Source organism: Xenopus tropicalis, chromosome 6 (genome assembly GCF_000004195.4).
Source record: "Xenopus tropicalis strain Nigerian chromosome 6, UCB_Xtro_10.0, whole genome shotgun sequence".
NCBI classification, from domain to species: Eukaryota; Metazoa; Chordata; class Amphibia; order Anura; family Pipidae; genus Xenopus; species Xenopus tropicalis.
The window spans coordinates 51,258,260-51,284,010 of NC_030682.2; the positions used below are offsets into that span (position 1 = coordinate 51,258,260).

At 40.0% G+C, this 25,751-nt stretch overlaps 1 protein-coding gene across 1 annotated transcript in view; it reads right to left on the reverse strand.

Moving 5' to 3' along the window:
- Nucleotides 1–25,751, reverse strand: part of entpd3 (ectonucleoside triphosphate diphosphohydrolase 3) — a 30,394-nt gene that overhangs the window by 4,468 nt on the left and 175 nt on the right. Inside the window, 7 exon segments of the mRNA NM_001102938.1 lie at nt 720–830; nt 3,628–3,897; nt 7,294–7,524; nt 8,722–8,881; nt 9,319–9,469; nt 17,992–18,109; nt 21,542–21,669. Of these exon segments, the coding sequence (NP_001096408.1) occupies nt 720–830; nt 3,628–3,897; nt 7,294–7,524; nt 8,722–8,881; nt 9,319–9,469; nt 17,992–18,109; nt 21,542–21,667 (1,167 nt within the window). The 5' untranslated portion in view covers nt 21,668–21,669.

The window sequence follows — 25,751 nt, forward strand, 5'->3', positions numbered from 1 at the left end:
GCACACAAGTAAGAGACTGCATTGTAATTTAACTAAAACACTGTGTAAAGTGGCAAAAACGGACCAAATGCACAATTTTCCCAATTTGCACGCTGCCTTCCTTGTATGTTGAATTGACCTGCTGCTACCTGCTTGAATAAAACTGCAAGTCAATATGCATTTTTATTCAAGGGGGTAGTAGATCTGCAGGTCCAAAATGGAACATAGAATGTAGAGAATTCTACATTCAAGAAAGGCAGTGTGGCAGAGGATGCAGAATACAATGGTGCCCTAAGGCTGGTGGTAAGGACAGGGCTAACCTGCGCCAAGTGACACTCTAGTCTGCACTTTACTCTGTATTATTTTTTCCAGCACAGACCAGGCCAGGGGAAGTAGTGCTGGCTGAATGGCATTCATGCACTTCTTCCCCTGGTCTTAATGAATGTACCAGTTGAGAAAAATGACTGTTCTTAGCATTTGGCCCTCAGACCTACAGTTCTATCACACTGCATATGTGACTTTTACAGTCGAAGCCCCTTTTCCTACATAAATCCTATACCTATAACCTTGTAATGGGCCAAGAGGGTGTGGAGTTGTTTTAATGTTTTAATTAAAAAACATGCTCTAAGGTTATCTTTCATTACTCCTATTGCCAGATTTGTTACTCCTATCTTTCTATTAACAAAAATCAAGATTACATTAAGAAAGTACAATAACGAACATGAGAAAATTGTACAAACCTGTGTCCATTCCTTGGCACAAAATGAAGTCATGCTTAAGTTGAACTGATTCAACTGGAAATACCCAGTCAGATTTAAAGCACTTGTAGTGTAATAAAATCCTGCAAAAGCCTGCAAAACAAACCAGTATACATATATACAATTCATGTCAACTGGAGAGCAATGTGTTAAGCTGGCCATACACGCATCGATAATATCGTACGAAACCTCATTTGGTACGATATTCAGTGCGTATATGGCAAGTCGGCGAGTCGACCGATATCGCAGGAGGCTGCTGATATCGGTCGACTCGCTGATTGGCCAGGTTAAAAGATTTTGATCGGGCGCCATAGAAGGCGCCTTAGCAAAATCTGCCGTCAGAGCTGAATCGGCAGAAGGAGGTAGAAATCCTATTGTTTCTACCTCCTTATCTGCCGTTTCAGCCTTGAACGGTTAGTGGCAGATTTAACGATCTTTCGTGATCCCAAATCCCAAATCGCAACGTGTGTGGCCACCTTTAGACCAGGCCTTCAGTTTATTGTATATTCAGTTGTACTGCCCCAAAACCTACCCATCCTCCATAGCCCACTGTGTATGATTTGAAATGGATTTGGAGTGCCAACATATTGCTATAGTGTGACCCTGTTTCTAACCTACTTTTTTTTTGCCCCTTTGATTCTTGTCAATTCACTTTTTTTAAGTATAGTGCTCATGTGATACTAAACATTCTCCAGCTGCCGTAGACATCTGAACCACTGAGAGGACACTCCTCTGAATTGGGATTTCTCCATCTGCATATTTGAAAATCCTAAATCCATAACCTTACATTTAGCAACTCTAACTCTCCTCTCTCTCATATGCCACTCAGCTGCCCAGATTGCCAGTTTGTCAAGATCCCCTGAAACAACTGCAAATTCTTGATGGCTTAAACTGTTCTACAGAAATACAATATATATGTGGAACTGTTATAAAAAGCCTTTTAGGTAGATCACATCTACTGAACACCAGTCTCCAGCATCCTTCATATACTTGATGTACTTCATAAAGCCAAGCTAATCAATATTTTTTATGTCAATCTCCAGGATGTAACCTTAGATATGATATATTTACAAACCTTAAACTTCCAGTAAAAATTTCCAGTAATTGTCTGGTTAAGACTGTAAATGCTTTAAATATAATGACATTCTAGTAATAACAAGCTAAATGAAGGAAAATCTAAGAAAATCATAAATATTAGCCTGGCTTCTGTTAAGTACTTGTAGGTGTGTTCCATCATGCTCCATTTCACATTAAAGGAGAAGTTCACCTTTAAATTAATATGTTTTAGACTGTCCTATTCTAAGTAGCATTTCAACCTGTCTTCATATTTATTTTTTAAGGTTTTTGTTTTATTACAGTTTCTGGATCATTGCCCCAGCACCCAAGAAATGCATTAACTATAAGACTTTAATGTTGTTATGATTCTTGCGATTTACTGTTTATTTTTTTATTTGGGGTCTCTACTGTACATATTTCAGGATCAGGATCAGGATTAAGCCCTAGAAACCAGACAGCAGTTACAGTTCAAATTCTGAAAGCAGCAAGACAAAAAAGCATGTAATTCAAAAACCATAACATTAAAAAACTGCATTAGAATATTGTTGTTAGCTTCATAATAAAAGTTAACCTTAAGGTGAGCTGCCTCTTAACCTTCACTTAAATGTTTAAGTACCATGTCACATATTAGTACAAGGGGTAATTTATGACCGCAACCACAGTTGTGCATAATACATGCATTTCCTGCCATTTTGTAAAGTTGCACTGGTTCCTGCTACCTACCTCATCTCTTCTATTCTTAATCAAGTGATGCTGAGTTGGCTCTTCACCGCTCACTGCTTTCCTACCATATGATGTAAAGTGCCTGGTATTTACAAGCAACTCACAATGCCTGTGGAGCTGCACTGCAGGCACAGAATGGCAATCTTTAGACCAGTGATCCCCAACCAGTGGCTCGAGGGCAACATGTTGCTCACCAACCCCTTGTATGTTGCTCCCAGTGCCCCCAAACCAGGGAGTTATTTTTGAATTTCTGACTTGGTGGCAAGTAGTGATGAGCGAATCTGTCCTGTTTCGAAACGGCGATCACTAGTGGCCCATCACTACTGGCAAGTTTTGGTTGAATAAAAACAAGATTTACTACCAAATAAAGCGCCCTGTTAGCTGATAGTGTGCATAGAGGCTGCCTAATAGCCAATCTTAGCCCTTATTTGGCTCCTCCATGAACTTTTATGATGCTTGTGTTGCTCTCCAAGTCTTTTTACATTTGACTGTGGCTCACGAGTAAGAAAGGTTGGGGATCCCTGCTTTAGAGTGTGGCAAATGCCAGAGGGGCTGCTGTAAGATGCCATAGGTCAGTGATCCCCAACCAGTGGCTCATGAGCAACATGTTGCTCACCCCCTCCTTTGATGTTGCTCTCAGTGGTCTCAAAGTAAGTGTCCATTTTTAAATTTCTGGCTTGGAGACAGGTTTTGGAAGCATAAAGTTTTACTCCAAGCAGAGCCTTCTGAATGCCAGCAGTCCACATGGGGCTACAAAAGAACCAATCACAGTCCTTATTTGGCCCCCAAAAAAACGTTTTATATGCTTGAGTGGCTCACCAACACTTTTTACATCTAAGTGTGGCTCACGAGTAAAAAGGTTGGGGATCCCTGCCAGAGACACTCTTTATTTATTGGGTCTGTGGGGTGGCTGTTTGGGCCTTTGTGTACTTGAAATACCAGAGCCTATTTTGAATGTCAGTCCTGACCTGCTGCACTGTATATTATAATAAATAGCAATTTAGTTATTACTCAGCAATTGTGCTGTTATTGTACTTAATTATAATCTGGTATTATCACTCAGTTACACGAGATGATTATTATTATTAATAATGATAAAATGAATGCTTACCGAAAAATTTCCTTTAACCTTGGGTTGGTAAATGCCATCAAATGAACAATCTTCCTTGCCTTGGCATGCAGCAAAATTAAAGAGAGTGGACACCTTCTGAGAACACAAAACTGGATCGCCTGTTCCCTTAAATGTAATAACTCGGCTTGGATCATAATTAGCTGGTCGAAACTGAGCAGTACACAGACTTCCAAATGTATGTTCCATTGTTAAATTTACCATATAATTGCGAGGGTAGCATGGATTTTCATATAATTTTAGCTTGGGATCCTGAGCAGACAAAAAAAGTAGAGCTGTCATGCAAGTAGCCATAAATGATACAAAATGTAGAATGTATAAGCGTTAGCACAATCAAGTAGTTTAATTTTATTCGGGTGGGTTAACATTGCTGAAACAGTAATAGAACATATTTGGTATTTAAAGAATTATGTTATAATTAAAATGTATTTCTAAAGGGAAAAAATAAACAACCATGTCTACAATGTCACTGTGGCAATGTCACACTGGTGGTGGGAGGTCACAAACAGAAGAGAAAAGATACTAATAGCCTAATAGTGGACCCACCATCTTATTATTTACTGCCATGGGTACAACTATTTAATTTACTCTCAGCAAGAAAATAAGCTGCTATTTGGTGGTTGTTGTGATTTAACAGCAACCACAATGATCAACAGTATATTATTATGTACTACCCCAAAGGTGTGGGAGATTGGGTAAGATGAAACCTGTGTAATAAGGACAATAGTCCTTAATTCATCAAATTGTAGGAGGTGGTCAATAGAGTATTCCAAGATAAATAGTATTAACACCAGTGGAAACCTAGGTTTTTGATGCACTGTGGTTTACAGCAGAGATCTTTGGACATTTATGGGTTTAGGAATGTGTTTGCAGTCCAACATTTGGTTTGGGCCTGTGTGGGCTGGGGGCGGAACCGGGCAGGTCCCATCAGCAAGTAATCTGCCCTGATTAACATGTACCCTAACATCAGAGCCGGAACTAGGGGTAGGCAGAAGAGGCAGCTGCCTACCCCTAGCATCCGTGCCAGTTCGAGCGCGGGGGAAGGGGGGGCGGGGGTTGGTGCACGATGCAGGTGCAGGGGCGAGATGGCTGACCGGGTTGCCTAGGGCACCCGGTCGGCTTGGCCCGCCCCTGCCTAACATTTCCTTTTCTGCCAGGCACCCAAAAAGTTTGGAAACCAGTGGTCTTGTCAGGGACAAGATTTCTCTTGCAACTTAAACAAACCAATTCTCTCTAAAGGCCAAACTATCATATTGCTTGGTAAAAATGATTGCTTGCTTTTTTTTCATCAACTTTTCATCAACCCTTGTTTTTCCTCAAGAATAAAAAAGCCATACAAAACACAGATTGTTTTCTAAATCCATAACTGTGACTATAAATTCTTTTTAACTTACAAGTCTTTTTCTTCTAACAACAAGGGTTTGGCAACCATTCCTACTGGGCAAAGGATCTCTTAATTCTTTTAAGATTCTTAGGTTCAATAGCACATGGTGTTTTTTTCATGTCCTCAGCTGGCTGAAAAGCACATGAAAGGGATCATTCACTAACCTAGGTGCTTAAAGGGATACTGTCATGATTTTTATGGTGTATTTTTTATTTCTAAATTACACTGTTTATCATTTAAAATTTTATTTTTGAACAGACAGGCCGCCATCTCAACAATGCATTGTGCATTTCAGAAAGAGCCAGCGCCACACATTAGAACTGCTTTCAGGTAACCTATATTTTCTCCTACTCTCATGTAACTGGAGGAGTCCCAAGCCAGGCTTGGATTTCTTACTGTTGAGTGTAATTCTGATATCTACTGGGAGCTGCCATCTTGCTACCTTCCCATTGTTCTGATGATCGGCTGCTGGGAATATGGCTAGGCCCATGTGAAATTTCAAAATTAAAAATAAAAAAAATATTGTTTGAGTTTTTGAAAAACAGATTTCAATGCAGGATTCTGCTGGAGAAGCTCTATTAACTGATGCATTTTGAAAAACATGTTTTCCCATGACAGTATTGCCAATAGCATCCTGAGGCTCCTATTAATTTGAATAGAAAATCTTGAATGTGCTCAAGTGATTTTTAAAGAACCACTTATGTTTAGTTTATTAATGGAATTATGCATCCCTTGCCTTGCATTATTCATTTGCTGCTAGTATTATGCTTACTAAAGAATATTACTTGTCTACTGTGTATTATCAAGTCTCGAAAGGGAAGTAAACAACAAATTGCACGTTGGTAAGTGCTCTAAGTAGACAGTTAGCCCCTCTGCCTGAGATTAACGATATCTAATCCATTAAAAAATATTGCAGCACTTCAAGGTGGTTGCAGAGAATAAACATGTGGTTTTTAATGTGCACTTATAAGATAATAAACACTAATGCAATCCACTTGGAGGGAAACTATAATGAAAATTAAACAACTACAAGTCTAAGAGCTTTAAATTCTATACCAATTTGGAAATAATCTAGTTATTCTTTACTGTGAACCTCTCAGCAATTTCTCTCTCTCTCTCTCTACATGTATCTTTGTGCAAGAGTAAATTATTTTGTAAGTTAAATCTTATACATAGGCCAGTGATCCCCAACCAGAGGCTCCTGAGCAACATGTTGCTCACCAACCCCTTTAATGTTGCACTCAGTGGACTCAAAGTTAGTGCCCAGTTTTACTCCAAGCAGAGCCTCCTGCAGGCTAGCAGTCCACATGAGGCTACCAAATAGCCAATCACAGCTCTCATTTGGCATCCCCAAAGAACTATTTTCATGCGTGCGTGGCTCACCAAAGCTTTTTTACATCTAAGTGTGGCTCACAAGTAAAAAAGGCTGGGGATCCCTGGTCTAGGCAAAGGGAGCACACGCTAATGTATTGAATTTAACTCCTGCATGTAGAGAGACAGACTTCTGAGTGGGGGAAAGTAAAGAGTAACCTGATTTTTTCAGAAACAGTTCAACTGATTATATTTAGAAAGTTTCTTATTTTCGTGAGAGAATAATTTAAACATTAAATAACCCAATAGGATTGTGTTGCCTCCAATAAGGCAGAGTTGGAATCAAGTACTGTTTTTATTACAAAGTAAAAGGAAATACTTTTTTAAATTTGAATAATCTGATTAAAATTGAGTCTGCGTTAAAGTGCATCTGTCACTTGAAATAGAGCCTGCACTCCGTTGGGGCACTCTGGGTGGGGGAAACAATCCTCTCCGACACTAGGCTGTCCACACCTGGAGGGAGCTGTGGGAGGCCATGTTATTTAGCATGCATGTGCATAATAAGCAAGACTCCCCAATCACTCATTAAGCGCATTCGTGTGACATAGAAGTGGTGGATGCGACTCACCGGCCTACGTCACAAGCATGCACTTAATGACCAACTTGTGGCACTTGCTCGTTATGCGCATGTGAGTGCCACAATATGGCTGCGGCTCCAGGAGTTCCCTCCCGGTGCAGGCAGCCAAACACTGTAGGGGACTATTTTTTTTTTTTGTTTCCCTCAACTGGAGTGGGAACTCTATGAGCCCACACCTCTGGTGGAGGAAACAATTTGTGGGTGATAGGTTCCCTTTAAACAGAGGTAGAGTTCACCTCAAAACACAATCACCAGTTCCAACCTAACACCATGGGAATTTTTAATATATGATAAGGAACATCTTTTCCTTTTGTACCTGAGCTAATGAAGCAAGAAGCCGCTTTTCTGCTTCATCTCGTCCATAGCACTGAAAGCTCTGTGTATAAACATTGTACAGATAACCGTACAATGTTACTTCAACTGTGCTATTAGGATTCTGTTCTGACTTCTCTGGGAGAAACGATATCTGTGTAGACGCGCCTCCTAAATCCAATGCTCCTGTGGTTTCGGCTCCGTCAGGGCGTACCCAGGCTCTCCAGATATTTTTCTGTTTAAAACAAAGAATATTTTTATAAGCATCCTTACCGACAAGTACAAAAAAAATATAGTTTGTATTGATGCCCAAAGACAGGGACTGAACTAGGAGTAACAACAGAGGCAGCTGTTTAGGGAACAAGACAGTGAGCTAGGGACCATCAGAGGGTGGTTAGAGAACAAGTATCTGGTGGGGAAGAAGGTAAGGGGGTGTGACTGGTAGAGGAGGAGATAAGCAAGCAAATGTGTGCGGGGAGGGTGGCAAGGTGCTGGGCCCTGGGAACCAATACAACTTACACAATGCTTCAGGCTTACATACATTCCCCCTATGTAATAAAAGGCACTAATTGCACATGTGCAGTAACCCTTAGCAACCAATACAATGTTTGCTTTTAAACAGGTCACCAGTATATGGTACCTGCTGATTGGTTGCTATAGGTTATTTCACACAGGGAAACGTAGTGCCTTTTTTACATCACCCCGATTATGTATTATTATGATGCTTTATATATAGTATATTGAAGACCCAGTGCGGCGGGACAAAAGAGCTTGTACTAAGGGTAGGTAGGAGAGGTAACTGCCTGTCACCCCCTTCATTGTTGTGCCCTAGACGGGTGCCTTTTCTGCCTACCCTTAGTTCCAGCCCTGACGCCCACCCAGAAAGCTCTGTGATGCTAGAAACCTGATAGTAAAGCTGGGACCAAGGGTATTCCGGATAAGGGGTCTTTCCGTAATTTGGATCTCTATACCTTAAGTCTACTAAAAAAAAAAAACAATAAACCATTAATTAAACCCAATAGGATTGTTTTGCACCCAATAAGGATTATTTATATCTTAGGTGAGATTAATTACATGGTACTGTTTTATTACTACAGAGAAAAAGGAAATCAGTTTTAAAATTCTGAATTATTTGATTAAAATAATGTCTATGGGAGACAGTCTTTCTGTAATTCAAAGCCTTCTGGATAATGGGTTTCCGGATAAGGGATCCCAAACCTGTCTATATATCTATATATATATGTGTACTGTATAAATATATATATATAGGATAGTGCATATAAATCACGTTTTTTTTTCTTGTGTACAGAAGCATTTAATATTTATTGGTGTTTGCAAGGCTAAAATGTACTTATTTACTGTAATTATAAAATGAGCTGATAACATGCCCATGCATGACATTTGGATGTAAAAAGCATGCAATTATCCACACCTCCAAGAAATTTCCCATTAAATAGTTGACAGTAATCCATCCATACATCCCTTCTTCCTGCCCAGTTATGATGTTAGCTCCTCTGAAAGCAAAGGGCTGGGTTTGGAAGTAGTCATGAATACTGGCAAGAACTCCTTGTGCCGCACTTTCATTTTTCAGCCTAAGCAGTTTACAGGAAATAAAATGCTGAGAAACTGGAAAAGAGAATTTGCACTGACATCACCACAAGAAGTTTTGCTTTGGGCCTCTATCAACTTTAACATTTGTAAACAAATTATGTCTTAAGGCTAATGTCCCACAGAGTGAGTAACGGTGGCCATAAACGGTGTGATGCGCTCATTTGGCAAGGTCACCAAATAAGTGTATCCCGATATGGCCTTTCTGAAGTTGCACAAAGTTTCCTCCGGCAGGCGGGGCTTTCCACTGGCGATTCCTATTGTTGCTGGTGGAAAGGCATTTCGGAGCAGTTAGTCACCCATGGGGGTCGTTGTGTGGGACATTAGCCTAAATAAATAGACGTGTCATGACATAACTGGGAAAGGGGTATAGTGCTTCAGTGAAATGCTGATCTGTAAATTCTAGCAAAATATCACTTACCTTAGCAGTCTCATTCCCGCAGTGGCTCCCAAATAAGCCGGGGTGCTGTTATGTTGACTTGCTGGAATCACTTCTTTTACTTTCTTTATGCAGTCATCAATGTACGTAGGTGCTTTCTTTGGCTCATTAGCATAGCTGGATATGCCCCGGCCTAAAACACATGCCAAACTGCATCATTCTAATCCTTCCTACACAAAGCGTGGTCTCATCTTACTGATTATTCATTCAAATATACACAGCTGCCTTTTGCAATATTGGTTACTTATAAATGTAAACAACAATCAGATACCCACAATTTCTGCATTAAAAAGAATGCCCCCATTTATATCCATTAACAGAAAGTGTAGTTGTCACCATATAGTACCATTTTCATAACAGTACGATGCCACATACTTGAAGGCAGTAGAAAATATCTTAGTGGCTAAGACACAAGTCCAGACAATCTGAAACTGTGGAATTGGCCTACAGCCCAAAGCAACTGACAAGAAAGGGAATACATATGTATTTGCTCTTCTAGCAAAACCATATTTGGAGGTGAGACACTGTAAACTCTGCCTGGAGGTGAAATACTGTAAGCTTAGAATTTGTGTGAAAATGTATCCACTGACCTGATATTCACAGAACCATAAAGCAGGTTTACTAATACAATGTATCATAAAATTTGCTAGGGATTATGGGGAATGTTGACTAGAACAGAAAGGGGCCTTGCACTAAAAAGTTTGAAAACCACTGAACCATGTTCATTTCCCAGATTCCAGTATCAACTCCTAGGGGCACATTTACTTACTCACGAACGGGCCGAATAAGTCCGATTGCGTTTTTTTCGTAATGATTGGTATTTGGCGATTTTTCGGAAAATTATCGCAAATTTTTCGTTGCCATTCCGAATGTTGCGCAAAATCTGGCGATTTTTTCGTAGTGTTAAAACTTGCGCGAAAAGTCGCGCCTTTTTCGTAGCCATTCCGAAAGTTGCGCAAAATGTTGCGATTTTTTCGTAGCGTTCGGATTCATTCAAGCTTCAGTATGGTGACTTTTCTTGGGCCAGGTTGGAGCTGCAGGGTGCCATTGAGTCCTATGGGAGGCTTCCAAAAACATGCTAAGTCTGAAAGTTTCGCCCGCCGCTTACGAGCGCTCAATACGAAAAAGTTGCGACAAGATACGCGCGAATCGTAATGGCTACGAAAAACTCACGTTTTTTCTCGCAAATCGTATTGGTAACAAAAAAGTCGCGACAATTTCCGAAAAGTTGTAAAGGCACTGCAAAAAATATGAAAAAGTCGCAAAATGTTCGTTTTCCAAATGGAATTTTTCCAATTCGGATTCGAATTCGTGTCTTAGTAAATCAGCCCCCTAGGGTTAGTTTAGCAACATACTGGAAATCCCAAAGCTTCAGGCACCAAACAGGCTGTACAGGGCGCGGGCTCAGTGTGTAGCCAATTTCATGTGTAAGTCTGCCTTGGATTCATAAAAAGATACCATATATATATATTTTTTTTTCTTTAAATACTTCTGGCTTTAAATAATTCTGTCCAGAAAATAGACATAAAATATTTTTTGCTCTATTTTGCAAAAAATCATTTTAATTTTATAGGTGTATAAAGAACCATGAATGGCATTTAATTCATGTCTCACTTAAAGGGGTGGTTCATCTTTAAGTTGAATTTTAGTATGTTATAAAAATGTCTTATTCCTTCATCATTTTTTTTTATAGTATCTGAATTATTTGCCTTCCTTTTCTACAGCTTTTCAGTTTTCAAACAGGGGTCACTGACCCCAACAGCCAAAAACCTATTGCTCTGTGAGCTTACAAGTTTGTTATTATTATTACTTTTAATTCTTTATCATTTTATTCAGGCCCTCTCCTGCTCATATTCCAGTCTCTCATTTAAATCACTGCCGGGTTGCTAAGGTTAAAAAGACCTACTGAAATTCCAAACTAGGGAGCTACAGAACAGAAAGCTAGATAACTGAAAAACCACAAAAATAAACAAAAAATGAAAACCAATTGTAAATTGTCTCAAAACATTTATGCTTTGTTATTTTAAAGGTGAACAACCCCTTTAAAGAGACATTATTTTCACAATTACATTTTTATACAACTTTTAAAAGTGCTGCCTTTTTTCTGTCAGATTATCATATATGTGTATATACTTCCATGAAAATTCATTGTATCTGTTTACTGTGAAGCTGATGGGCAGAAAGGAAATCCTACTAGTATGAAAAAATGAATTCCTGGACCAAAATTAGTGGCCATAAGGTTTTTGGAAGTATCATTTTCCAGCATATTTAGGACAATGTTACAGTTGCATGCCAACACTGATTTTTTTCAAAGACCTCTGGAAAACAGCATCTTTTTAAGAACAGAGAGTTATTTTGTATTAGTGTTTATAAAGAATAAGAAAGCCCAAAAAATGGTGCTCAGCCCTAGTGTCACACTTCATTACTCAATAAAAACGATAATCACATATATTAAGAATAAAAAAAGTGACTGAGTGCAAATATGGCAGGATCTTGACAAATTTTGTTGTACCCAGGCACTAATCAAGAAATGAAAATGAGAAATGTTACTGGCTTCCCTCCCACTGCTTTATGAGAAAACAAGTACTAATGATTAAGAGATTATACCCACATACAGAAAAAAAACAAATTATATAAGTAGTATGTTCAAATAACACACCATTTGCCTGCCAAGTTAAAAAAGTAAAACAACACACCAAATTATGCAGAGAGAAATCTAACAAACAGAAGTGTTATATGTTATTTGCTCCTAGTTCCAGCCAATAAAGAGTTCAAAACACTCTATTTGTACTCAAACCCTAAAAAGCATTTAGAATTTAGAATCTGCCTAGCTCTTCATGAATATGATGGGTATGATAACGCTTATGTAAGGTTTTCTCTACATATTTTGGTGTGTTGTTTTGTAACTTGGCAGGCAAATGCCTGTTATTTAAACATAGTACTTAAGTGATTTATTTTCTTTGTATGTGGTAATAATCCCAAAGTTACCAATACTTAGGGGCTGATTTACTAACCCACGAATCCGACCCGAATTGGAAAAGTTCCGACTTGAAAACGAATATTTTGCGACTTTTTCGTATGTTTTGCGATTTTTTCGGATTCTGTACGAATTTTTCGGATCCAATACGATTTTTGCGTAAAAACGCGAGTTTTTCGTATCCATTCCGAAAGTTGCGTAAAAAGTTGCGCATTTTGCGTAGCGTTAAAACTTACGCGAAAAGTTGCGCATTTTTCGCGTAAGTTTTAACGCTACGCAAAATGCGCAACTTTTTACGCAACTTTCGTAATGGATAGGAAAACTCGCGTTTTTACGCAAAAATCGTATTGGATCCGAAAAATTCGTAAAGAATCCGAAAAAATCGCAAAACATACGAAAAAATCGCAAAGTACCGATCATTACGAAAAAAACGCAATCGGACTCCATTCGACCCGTTCGTGGGTAAGTAAATCAGCCCCTTAGTTCTGTTAAGTGGGGTGAAGCTAATAGCATGTCTCCTGTCCATTGCTTAATTTGTGCTAAGGTATAAAACATGCAAAGGCATGCACTGTTTTGTATTCATGTATTAATAATGTATGTGAAACTGTTTCTATTGAGTAATGCTAATGGAAGATGGAATACTAATGATAAGACCCATTTTTCATGTACTTTAGTTTTCATGTTACAGATAAGTTTTTTGCAAATAATAGAGAGCTATCCATCAAGAGTTTTGGACTAACTTGGTGTATTTGTTGTTGTGGGTAAGCGTGAATCCCCAATACAACACAGGAACTGCTATTTATTTTGATCACCAACCCACTGTGCAGCTCAGCTGTTACAGTACAGGTATGGGGATCAGGGCCATTCTGAGAGGTTATGCCTTCCTCCGGTTTTAAGTGAAAAGCACCAGCACAAGGGTTCTATGGTTAAACTATGTTTTTTTTCTATAATTAATGTCTGGCAAAATGGACAGGATTCAAAAAATAAGTAAGACATTGTGACATCAGTTGAAAAGCAGCTGATGCGCAATCATACCCACGTTCTTAAGAACTTAGTTTCATGTAACAAAAATTTGGCAGATAATGGCAACCAATATTATTATCCTTTATATGTAGAGTGCCAACATATTGCACATCCCTTTACAGACCATACAATATTTTCATCAGTCCATGCCCCAATGGAGCAGGTCCCAATCACATTAACACAAACTAGGACTAGTTTTATTAACTGGGAAAGCAGTTCTGAAGTGATAAAGTGTTCCTTTCTAGAACATGAGCATGTAATCCTAGTCCATAGATTAGCTTGGGAAGTTTGTGCCCCACACTAGGCATATTGTAACAACAACACCTAAACAGATCATGGCTAACAAGGTCCAGATAAACTTTAAATATTGTTCCTACCATGGGATATTGTTTCTAAAGTAGAAAACTTGACAACTGTGAAACACTTATTTTTAGGCACAGTAAAGCAGGCTAGACTACAAGAATGCATCTATATATGAATACTTAGGTGCAAAATGGGTAGTGACAGTAGGATTCTGTTGTACAGGTATGGGACCTGTTATCCCGAATGCTCGGGACCTGTTATCCCGAATGCTCGGGACCTGGGGTTTTCCGGATAAGGGATCTTTCCGTAATTTGGATCTCCATACATTACCGTATGTACTCGAGTATAAGCCGATCCAAATATAAGCCGAGGTACCTAATTTTACCTAAGAAAACTGGAAAAACTTATTGACTCGAGTATAAGCCTAGGCATCCATTACTTTTAACACACCTGCACAAAACCCTACCATCATCATGGAAGATAGAAAAAACTTTTGCAGATGAAAAAATAATAATATATTAATAAGGAATGCAACAAAATATGCTAAGTTTACTAAGTTAAACGCTACCTTCTGATTGGTAGGTATGTGTTTGTAGACGCGGTGCATACACTTTCCTCCCTGAGCACACACAAGGAAAGCCCAGTGGACAGCTAAAGTATGGGCACGCACCGGGCATCCGGTGCTAAACACTGCTAAATATGTTTACTTTATATGATGCTAAACGTAAAAGAAGTGAAGTTGCATTGAGCTGACCACACACTGACCAATCAGTTCATAGTAGATAAATTGGGCATTTTCTCCACCTGTGTATTTTGGCCAGCTGAGAAGCATCCAGAACCACCCTTGAGTTTGGCAAAATAACATACTGTATATCCAGTCTCTCAAACACTCAAAATGACCGGCCATAAGAAAACTGGCTTGTGTTAAAGCCACCTTAGTTTGTGCAACATTATTGTATTTAATTAGCCCTGGTAATGCAAAGACTTTAGAGCAGCTGCTTTTTAGGTATATCAGCACTTGAAGAAGGGGGCAAAAATTGGAAAGCAGTGCACACGTTATCCTGTACTCATAGTAACACATATCGATCATAGTTCCTATTTAACCCATTAGGAACTAAATTATTTAAGGGCGTTATCAGCCATACTTCCCTCTTTCTTTGTAATAATTCACTGTCAACCCTTGCTTAGCAGGGAGGACATTTTCCAAAAATCATGAACCTTAAGTCTGAGTACTAAAGTCCTTTTTCCACAAAATATCAAAGCCAGCAACTTAATATGCCTTACCTTGTAGTGGACCCAGGTTGCAAGTAGCAAAGGCAGTGCCGTATTACCTCTCCAGCCATCGGGCGCGCATTGGGCATCCGTCGCGCATGCACAGATGTCACGTCACGTGCACCCCCTTCCCGTGTGCGACGTGCTGTGCATGCGCGCCGTTTGCCCGGTGCGCTGCCTTTGCTACTTGCCTCGAGTATAAGCCGAGGGTTCCTTTTTTTGCACATTTTGAGTGCTGGAAAACTCGGCTTATACTCGAGTATATAGGTTAAGTCTGCTAAAAAATCATTTAAATGATGAATAAATCCAACAGAATTGTTTTGCCTCCAATAAGGATTGATTCTATCTTAGTTGAGATCAAGTACAGGTGCTGTTTTATTATTACAGAGAAAAAGGAAATCATTTAAACAAATTAGAATTATTTGCTTATAATGGAATCTGGAGAGGGCCATTCCGTAATTTGGAACTTTCTGGATAACGGGTTTCCGGATAACGGATCCCATACCTGTACTTTAAATCTATACATGGGGCTTAAAGGAGAAAGAATGGTAAAAACTAAGTAAGCTTTATCAGAAAGGTCTATGTAAATACAGTCATAAGCACTCACAGAAACGCTGCACTGACTTCTCTGTCAAAAGATTTCTTGTGTCTGTATTTCCTGTGCCAGAGACATGCAGCTCTCTCCCCTCTCATGCTCCCCCCTCCCTCAAGAATGCTAAGAACTCACTCCCCCTCTTAGGAATGTGGATCTGAGCCAATCAGCAGGAAGCTGACTCATAGGGGCACATTTACTAACCCACAAATCCGAATTGGAAAAATTCAGATTGGAAAACGAACATTTTGCGACTTTTTCGTATTTTTTGCTTTTTTTTTGGCGCCTTTACGGCTTTTCGGAAATTGTCGCGACTTTTTCGTTACCAATACGATTTGCGTGAAAAAACGCGAGTTTTTCGTAGCCATTACGATGCGCTCGTATCTTGTCGCGACTTGTTCGTATTGAGCGCTTGTAAGCGGTGGGCGAAACTTTCAGACTTAGCATGATTTTGGAAGCCTCCCATAGGACTCAATGGCACCCTGCAGCTCCAACCTGGCCCAAGGAAAGTCACCATACTGAAGCTTGAATGAATCCGAATCTTTCGTACTCGGCGCGAAGGCTACGAAAAAGTCGCAACTTTTCACACAAGTAGTAACGCTACGAAAAAAATCGCCAGATTTTGCGCAACATTCGGAATGGCAACGAAAAAGTCGCCACAATTTTCCGAAAAATCGCCAAATACCGATCATTACAAAAAAAACTCAATCGGACGCATTCGGCCCGTTCGTGAGTAAGTAAATGTGCCCCATAGTCTTACTAACTGAGCATATACACTTGGTCTCGGGGGCAGGAGTGAGGCATTATGGGAACTTTCTTTACACAGCTCAGCGTTTTTTCTTCCTGTTTGGCTTCTGATCATCTGAACAGGAGAAATATGGGGAGACTTAAGGGCACTATTGAGAGAACTGAAGGTATGCCTGCAGCTAGAGATTAACTCTTTATTAGCTTTTCCTTCTCCTTTAAGTAGCTTCATCTACAATAGGAAAACATTCAGAGGGGTGGTAAACAGGTGTCAAGATAGGAATCAAGTCAAGTGAAGCCAAAGTTCAGTACCATGGCCTCTGTTATGGGACCAAGCTGTTCGAGAAATCTGCCCTATGGATATAGTTACCTCATTCTCCTATATACAAATTGATATTCCTTATGTCAAATGTCTTTCTTCCCTATTGGTAGTATAAAGAAATGTTCAAACCTCTGAATCTGAATCAGGAGGAAAAGTCTAGCGGGTTCCTGAGACAGATGATTTGCAAGAGCTGCTAGTTGCCAATACTTTAAGCAATCAGTAATTCAGCCTCCAGCCAATGATAGGTAGACGATCCCTGATTAGATGTAGACAGACCACAAGTACTGAAAGCAGCCGTGATATCATGCAACTGGGAAGCATTTACTTGCTTTTAGTTTAAAAAGAGTATATACAAAAGGTGCCCAAACACTATCTGAAATTCTAGATATAAATATAAATGTGTTTAGACAAACATAAATAATTCCCTAGATTAAAGGACAGCATGATAATCCCAACAAACTGCTTCACAAAACCCCTTATGCTGAGAGTGTTATGCGACCCCCTTCCTCTATTCCACTGAAAAGTGATGGATTCTGGGACTTGAAGTCTCTCTGCCTTCCATAATGGGTGGTGCTTAAAAAAAAGTAGATGTCCCAGAATCTGTCACTTTAGGGCTCTGGCACACGGGGAGATCGCGGAAGTTGGCTTGAGAGGAAACTTCCGCGATTTCACTAAAATTGCGCTGCCGCGTATGCCATCCCACCGGCGATTTACATTTTCGCCGGTGGGATGGCATTTCGGGGAGATTAGTCCTCCGCGAACAGGGAGATTTGTCGCAGGCGACTAATCTTCCCGTGTGCCAGAGCCCTTACATGGTACAAGATAAGGGTGGCGCTACATTACAGTGGGACTCTAGGGAGGCGGGGAACTGGAAAACATACACTGGCTTATTTAAAAACTCTGGGCAAGTTTGTCCCTGGGCAGTTATCTATGGTACCTAATCAAATGTTTCCTTTTATTGTTCAAATTTCAGCTGCCTGAAAAAAGCCAATCACTATTTGGTAACTATAGGTTACTGCCCATGTGCAGATTTGTCCCACTGACAGCAAACACACTGACAGCCTTTTATGGATTCCATTCAATCTGTAGAATCCAGTATGTCTGTGTAGAAATAAAATACATTTACATTTATATCTGCAAGTTCAGAAAGTGTTTATGCCCCTTTTTTAACATTAGCTCGACTGAATGAGCTCATTTTAAAAAATTGAGTTTATTTCAAAAGGCTTGATATAGAATGCCTCAAAACAATATTAAAACCAGTGTAAATTATTACTGTAATCAGTATGTCACACCTACTGTATAGCCTAAAGCAAACAGTTACATGATCATGCACAGACAAGCAGAGTAAATTCCATTAACTGCAACTATACAATATCAGCTCTTTCTTTTCAAGACACTGAAAAAACTGTATTTTATTCTTACCTTTAACATTGCACTTCAGAGTCTGATCTACCACTCCAGTATTGTTTTCTTTTTCAGCAGGCCACTGATACACATATATGGTGGTCCGAGATGATCCTGCATCCAGAACGATCCCATACTAAAGTAACAAAACACTCAGTGTTAATGTTCTTTCATTTTTCATTTATTGTATGTGAAATAAAAAAGCGTGATGCGATAAACTCGCAGAATTATCAACAGACCACATTTGCATTGCAAGAATAAAAAGGCTTAGCTAACTATAGAAAACTCTCTTTAATATGCTATTATGCTTCACTTAAAAATAATGAGCTTTTTGTCTGTAATTTTTTTGATGATGGTAATTAAACTTTATAATGATGTATTCTTCAGAATTTAGCTGCTTACCACATGAGCTTGTGTATATGATCATATTCCAAACAGAATTGTTTGGTTCCCATGCCACAGTTCTGCCTATGTAGGCCAAACTGTATTAGGCTGCCGTCAGAGGGCAAGATGGACTCCTGTTAGGGGCCCAAGCTGTTATGAATTGGATAGGGAAGACCATTATGGGGCTCATCTGCCAGCAATAACCAAAACTTCCAAGCTTAATGTCCAATGAACTGTGATGTGATATGTCCCATGGGTGCCTGGCAGGACATTACTATGTAACAGAAAAATCTGTTGAAGGTAGGCTTGACCCCACAAACCAAAGACACAACTGCTGGGGGTGCGATTGCACTTGAGCCCACAACTTCTCAGGGCCTTCCGGATGCTCGTGCAGATGCGAATCCACAGTGAAAACGGCATCCGTGGGAGGGTGGAAGGGCCTGGCTGCTCATCCCTGGGGCTAATAGTTATGTTAGTGCCACAAACCATATCTGCTGGTTAATTTCTATGGCTGAAATTAAGTCTTTTGCAACTCTGTGCTGTGTATGCCTTTTTATTATGCAAATAAACAGCACACTCCAGCCTCTCAAACACTGAGCTCTTTCTGGTGAAGAAGTGAGACTTCATACTAAAAGGCATATTTATAAGGATAATAAGGCGATTTTGTGGCAAAAAAGGGCAAATTTTGGCATAATACTTTTGAACATTTAGGGTGTCAGTGGTAAACACTGTGATTATGTAACCAGTGGGGCCATAAACTGGCAGATGCACCCAATAAATGAGCACCGGGGAGTGTTTGCAAAGGAGGGGGGAAGCTATTTGCTAAGTTGCTTCCAAATAGGACCACTGTATCATTAGTGTGCATACTAAAACAAGAGGAGGTTGTTGCCAAGACGACACTAGAGACTAATTAACCAGTATAACATGAAAAAGGTCCAACTGCTCTTGGGCTCGCCTACCACATAGGCAGGCTATCAATCATAGCCTCATAGCCCTTTTTTAACTGATCTTTGCACCAGACCAGAAGTTATCAGCCTTCTACTGAAAAATGGTCTTTAGCCAGTTCACCAAAGCATTTTAGGGGCCAAAATAGAAACAAAGTTCCCATGGGGAGCTATGCAGCTTATTTAGTACATTGATCATTTAATAATCTTAACTAGATTAGTGGCTACTGGTTTGACTGATTTCATAAAAGTTTGAATGAGGATCTGAAAATACTACATGATGGTATAGTATGCAGGTTCCATGGGTTTTGGCAGAAAGTCCACACTGCTGTTATGAGTCCTGCCCTGGCTCAAGTTGGGGCTTACATAACATCACACATGCACGGGCAATACAGGTATGGAATCTGTTATTCGGAAACACGTTATCCAGAAAGTTTTGAATTACGGGAAGCCATGTCCCATAGACTTCATTTTCAACGTAACTTACTATGTTACTTGATCCCAGAGCTCCCTTGACAAAGGCGTTTGAGCCGAAACGTTGGGGTATTCTCTCATCCAGAGTATCATATCATATCCTTTTGTTCAGTTTTTTCATTGGGTGGTATGTATTGTTTATTGATGGATATTATACTGTTTAAAATGCAATATTTTGGCTGCATAATGATTTGATAAATAAAAATTTTTTTTTACTATAATACCTCCCTGGAAAAGTTTTTTCCGGTGTGCAGGGTTTATCTGGGGATTTACTTGATCCCAACTAAGACGGAATGAATCCTTATTGGAAGCAAAACAATCCTATTGGGTTTAGTTAATGTTTACATGATTTTTTTTTGCAGACTTAAGTAATGGAGATCCAGAAAAGGATCTGTTATGGGAAACCCCTTATCCAAAAAACTTTGACTGATTTTAATCAAATAATTCAAATTTTTTAAAATAATTTCCTTTTTTTCTGTAATAATAAAACAGTACCTTGTACTTGATCCAAACTAAAGCTGGCCATACAAGCACCGATAATATCATACAAAACCTCGTTCCGTACGATATTTGGTGCGTGCATGGCAAGTCGGTGAGTCGACCGATATCGCAGGAAGCTGCTGATATCGGTCGACTCACCGATCGGGCCGGTTAAAAGATTTTAATCGGGCGCCATAGAAGGCGCCTGAGCAAAATCTGCCATCAGGGCTGAATCGGCAGAAGGAGGTAGAAATCCTATTGTTTCTACCTCCTTATCTGCCGTTTCAGTCCTGAACAGTTAGTGGCAGATTGTACGATCTTTCGTGCGACCATCGCGACCGATGGTCGCACGAAAGATCTAAAATCGCCACGTGTGTGGCCACCTTAAGATATATTTAATCCTTATTGGAGGCAAACCAATCCTATTGAGTCTATTTAATGTTTAAATTATTTTTTAGTAAAATTAAGGCATGGTGATCCTAATTACAGAAAGATCCCTTATCCGGAAAAGCCCACATCCCAAGTATTCTGGATAAAAGGTTGCATACCTGTATTAGCTTACTTCAACCAAAGCTTTCATAACAGAAAAGAGGGAATGTTTTGCAAAGTGACTAATAACCCCTAGCCCTGACTGGTATCTAGTCTAGGTTTCTTTGTCTTTAGTATACCGTATATACTCAAGTATAAGCCGATCCGAATATAAGCCGAGGTACCTAATTTTACCTAAGAAAACTGGAAAAACTTATTGACTCGAGTATAAGCCTAGGGTGGGAAATGCAGCAGCTACTGCTAAGTTTTAACAATCAAAATAAATACCAATAAAATTACATTAAATGAGGCATCAGTGGGGTATATGTTTTCAATATTTATTTCAAATGAAAACTGTAAACTAGCTCTGTAAGTGAAGGGTCAACAATGATACCTTAAGAGCACTCAGCAACCAAGCTAAAACACAAAGAGTTAAAATCCTTCAAAACTATATATAGTTTATACAGAATATAAAGTGCAATGTCTAGTGCAGAATGTTACAGGTGAGGATGGTAGATGAAGATGAATTTGGGTGCGGGCCAGGGCACCGGAGGGTCTGGTTGCGGGGGGCCTAATTTGCACACAAAGGACAGAGGGTGCTAGTTTGGAGGGACCCATGGCACCCAACTCGAGTATAAGCCGAGGGTGACTTTTTGAGCACATTTTGGGTGCTGAAAAACTAGGCTTATACTCGAGTATATACAGTAATTGGAATTGGCTGGGCAAGATATAGTCACGAAAGCCCTGATGTTACATACCTTTAGGCCAGGAGAGAGGGATCGCTCATGATGTTTTTGTACATACGCAATTGCAATAATAACCGACACACTGATTATTAAAAACAGCAGCGAAATTATTAGAGGAATTTTCACTTTCGAAGGCATTCCTGCACCAATACACAAAAAGGAGCAACTTAGCAATGAGCTTTTACCAGCACAAAACATATATTCTGGATTCATTTAAAATGTATCCAATTTAAGAAAAGCATCATTTGACAATCAGCACTGCAGTTTTGGCTAGAATTATTTCTGAGATATAGGACCTAAAACCTCTCTAGTGAATATGTAACAAAAGTAGAGGATTCAGTCCGAAGAAAAGCTACATGTCAGTGGTGTAATAAAATGCTGCTGGCCCCCACACAAAGAATCTTGGGAGGGCCTGGCACGCACTACAAACTTTACGCACCCCAATTTTCTTTGTAGAAAACTGGCTATAGAGGAAGCTGACCCTGCGGTTCGGGGTCTACTTCCTCTATAGTTACGCCACTGACACATATACACCAATTATAAGGATATACCATTTACACATCTAACAGCTTTGTAGCCGTGAAAATCATGGATATACATTGGTCACGGGGTGATATCCCTTTGCAATCAATGGGAAGTCAACTCTGGAGAAAATAAGAACATCTTCTTGCTCATTGATAAATAAAAACACAAAGTACTAGGAGCAAAAATGCACACAACATGCCATGATTTTTACCTACAATGCAGTGGGTTATTTTTTTGTTGTGGTGCAATTTTTCTTAGTCATAAGAAACAGCAATAGTATCCTCTTCATAAAATGAATGTCAGTTGCATGTGAAGGTGCAACACATTAAGGGGTTCATTTACTACCCTTGGAGCAGGGTGCACCCTGTCCTGTGGTTAATGCCCAAAGTTGCAGGTCTGTTTCCCAGTGAATTTAGCAGCACTGTATCCATTAGTGGTGGTAGTTATTTAAGTATCCCCCTCTCCCACCCATAACTTGAACATCACTGAGGCACACAGGTTAAGGAGGTGTGCCCAGTACAAGGCGTAAAAGAGCCCTGTATTAATTCCTACCCTATGGCAGTTTGTAAGGACAGGGCTGCCTTGCACCCACTGGTAACTCGCACTGGATTCTTAATGTCCCAAATGCAATAATAAATCATTTCTTTTTCCTTTGTAATTAAAGGTGGCCATACTTGCAATTTAAACCAATTTGGCAGCATCAGCTCGTTGATGAGGTCCCTGATCCGATGGTGCCTATGCCCGCTATTTTAATTCAATCTTTTGGCCCTAGGGCCAAACGATTGAATCAGCTGATATTGGCCACCAGTAGGTGGGCATATTGGGAGAAGATCCGCTCACTTGGCGACCTCACCAAATGAGCAGATCTTACAGTTTATGGTGACCATAAGGCAGTAACATCTCCTCAAAGTGGGTGCTATTTCCAATACACCCTGGCTTCCATGTACAAGTTATCAAAGCAGGGTGAAGCCTGCCAATTTTACTTGCACTTTGTAAATAAGGGCTTGCTAAATCTCAATCATGTTATCAATTTCTAAAAAATATAATTAATTCTGTCCATTTGGTACTGTAATTTAATGTTTGGCATTTCGCAGCAGAAAAAAAACTGGAGAAAAGCTGCTTGTACTGGTTACTAGTTTCTGATAACACTCCCTGATCTGGCTGTAACAACAGATTTGTCTTTTAAACACTGCTGGAAGCTAAACAGGCATTAGCCTGAATAAATGGACCACAGGAATTCTATTGTTTATGTACTAAACTACTAACTAAATAGCACAGAGGGGTCCTAAGAGGATAAAAGCTAAGAATAAAAGACTTAAAAGTGTTTACTACAGCTGAGCAAACACAACAACAAAATTTTAATAATACTTTTTATAAAATGAATCCGTAGTATTACAAATTCATTTAAAAAAAAAAAACAAGTCAATTTATCCCTTTAAATGCATAGGGGCTGATTTACTAAGACACGAATTCCGATTGGAAAACGAACATTTTGCGACTTTTTCGTATTTTTTGCGTTTTTTTCGGCGACTTTACGACTTTTCAGAAATTATCGCGACTTTTTCGTTACCAATACGATTTGCGCGAAAAAACGCGAGCTTTTCGTAGCGTTAAAACTTAAAAGGCGCGATGTTTCGCGCAAGTTTTAACGCTACGAAAAAATCGCCAGATTTTGCGCAACTTTCGGAATGGCTACGAAAAACTCGCGTTTTTTCGCGCAAATCGTATTGGTAACGAAAAAGTCGCAACAATTTTCCAAAAAAATCGCAAAATACCGATCATTACGAAAAAAACGCAATCGGACGCATTCGGCCTGTTCGTGGGTTAGTAAATGTGCCCCATAGTGTCATAGATTCAGTCAGTATACTATAAATACATAACATCAATACTATGTAACCATATTTGCGTGTTATAAGATACAGGATGGGCATGTTATCTAATTTGTTCTCCCAGCATTTAGACTCTGAGTCAGAGAACATACTACATAATAGCCTTGGCTACTACACCATTATCCCCTGAGAGATTGTAAAGTTTATATTACACGGTAAAATGAACAGCCTCTTTGTCCACTTTTTCAAATATTTTTTTTGCAAAATCAGTGCCAGTTTTGAAAGAATGGTTATTAACACATGATCCATTAGAATTCTAAGCTAAGCACAGAATGCACAGGGATCAGGACATTGGTTAATAGCAAAGATCAATGTCTATTTTTTTTATTCTGCTGGTTACAAGTAAGGGCAGTGGTACACAGGGAGATTAGTCGCCCCACGACAAATCTTTGATGTCACAGACGACTAATCTCCCCGCAATGCCATCCCACTGGCTAGAATGTTAATTGCCGGTGGGATGGCATACGTGTCGCAGCGATGTCCCACAGTCGCTGAAGTTTCCTCCGAAGACAATCTCCCCGTGTACCACTGCCCTAAAGGTAGCCAAAGACAGGCAGATTTAAGCTGCCAATTAGTATCCTTTAACCCAATTTGGCAGCTTATCTAGGCGAGTATGGGGACCCCTCATACCCTACCTGACTAATATCTGTGTGAAAATCAGGCAGGTGTCGATTGGGAAGGTTTGATTTTTTAGATGGATCAGGACTGAATCGGCTGATAGATGCAGTCCTCACTTTGACTTTTTGTAACCCCAGCATTGTTTTCGCTTGTTCAGCAGCCTCATCAAACAAGCAAATGTTTGCCCACCATAAGGCTGATGCATCACGGAGCAAGTTAGTCACCCACGACAAATCTCTGCTATCGCAGGTGACTAACTGCTCAGAAATGCCTTTCCACTGGCAACAATAGGAGTCACCGGTGGAACGGCCTGCGCATCCCTTCGGTTTTCCGAAGTAAAGTTGCCTGCTGGAAAAAACTTTGCGCGACTTCCAGTCCTATTTGTTCCAGTGGGAAGGCATTTCGGAGCAGTTAGTTGCCCGTGATAGCAGAGATTTATCTCAGGCCACTGACACACTTGTTGGACATCAGCCGTATAGTGCCCATACACCTTCAGATCCACCTACGGGTGGGCGATATCGGGAGAATCCAGGCTAATTCGATTGTTTGGTCCTGGGGCCAAACGATCGAATGATAACTATGGGTATAGGCAAAGTCGGTCCGGGGACCGCATCAACGAGCAGATGCGGTCCCCGATCCGACTAGATTTTCTAACCTGCCCGATCGGTATCTGGCCGATTTCAGGCCAGATATCGGTCGGGCAGGCCCGTCGGTAGTGCCCATACACAGGCAGATTAGCTGCCAAATCAGTCTAAGGGACCGATATCGGCAGCTAGAATCGGCCCGTGTATGGGGACCTTAAGGGCTAAGACACTACTTGTCGCAGCTATTAAATGCCAAAAAATACCCTGCCATAGACAATACTGACATATGTCTCTGCTCAAACACACAATTAGAGACAATTCTCATTATTTTCTATTTTGTAGCTGCAACAAGTAGCTGTATGTGTCATTGCCCTTATGGCACAGAGAGAGGTAGTTCCATGATCTTTCCAGGCCATTGCATTGAGCACATATAAAATTTGGAATACATGAGCTAATTAGACACAATGAAAAAACTAACAAGAGCAGGCAGGACAAAAGGGACAGGGTTCAGACGGCCAGGGTATTCATTATTAACAGTATAACTGCAAATCATCACCACATTCTTTTAAGAAAATAAATCTATGATTGTTTTGCAATTGCACTGAG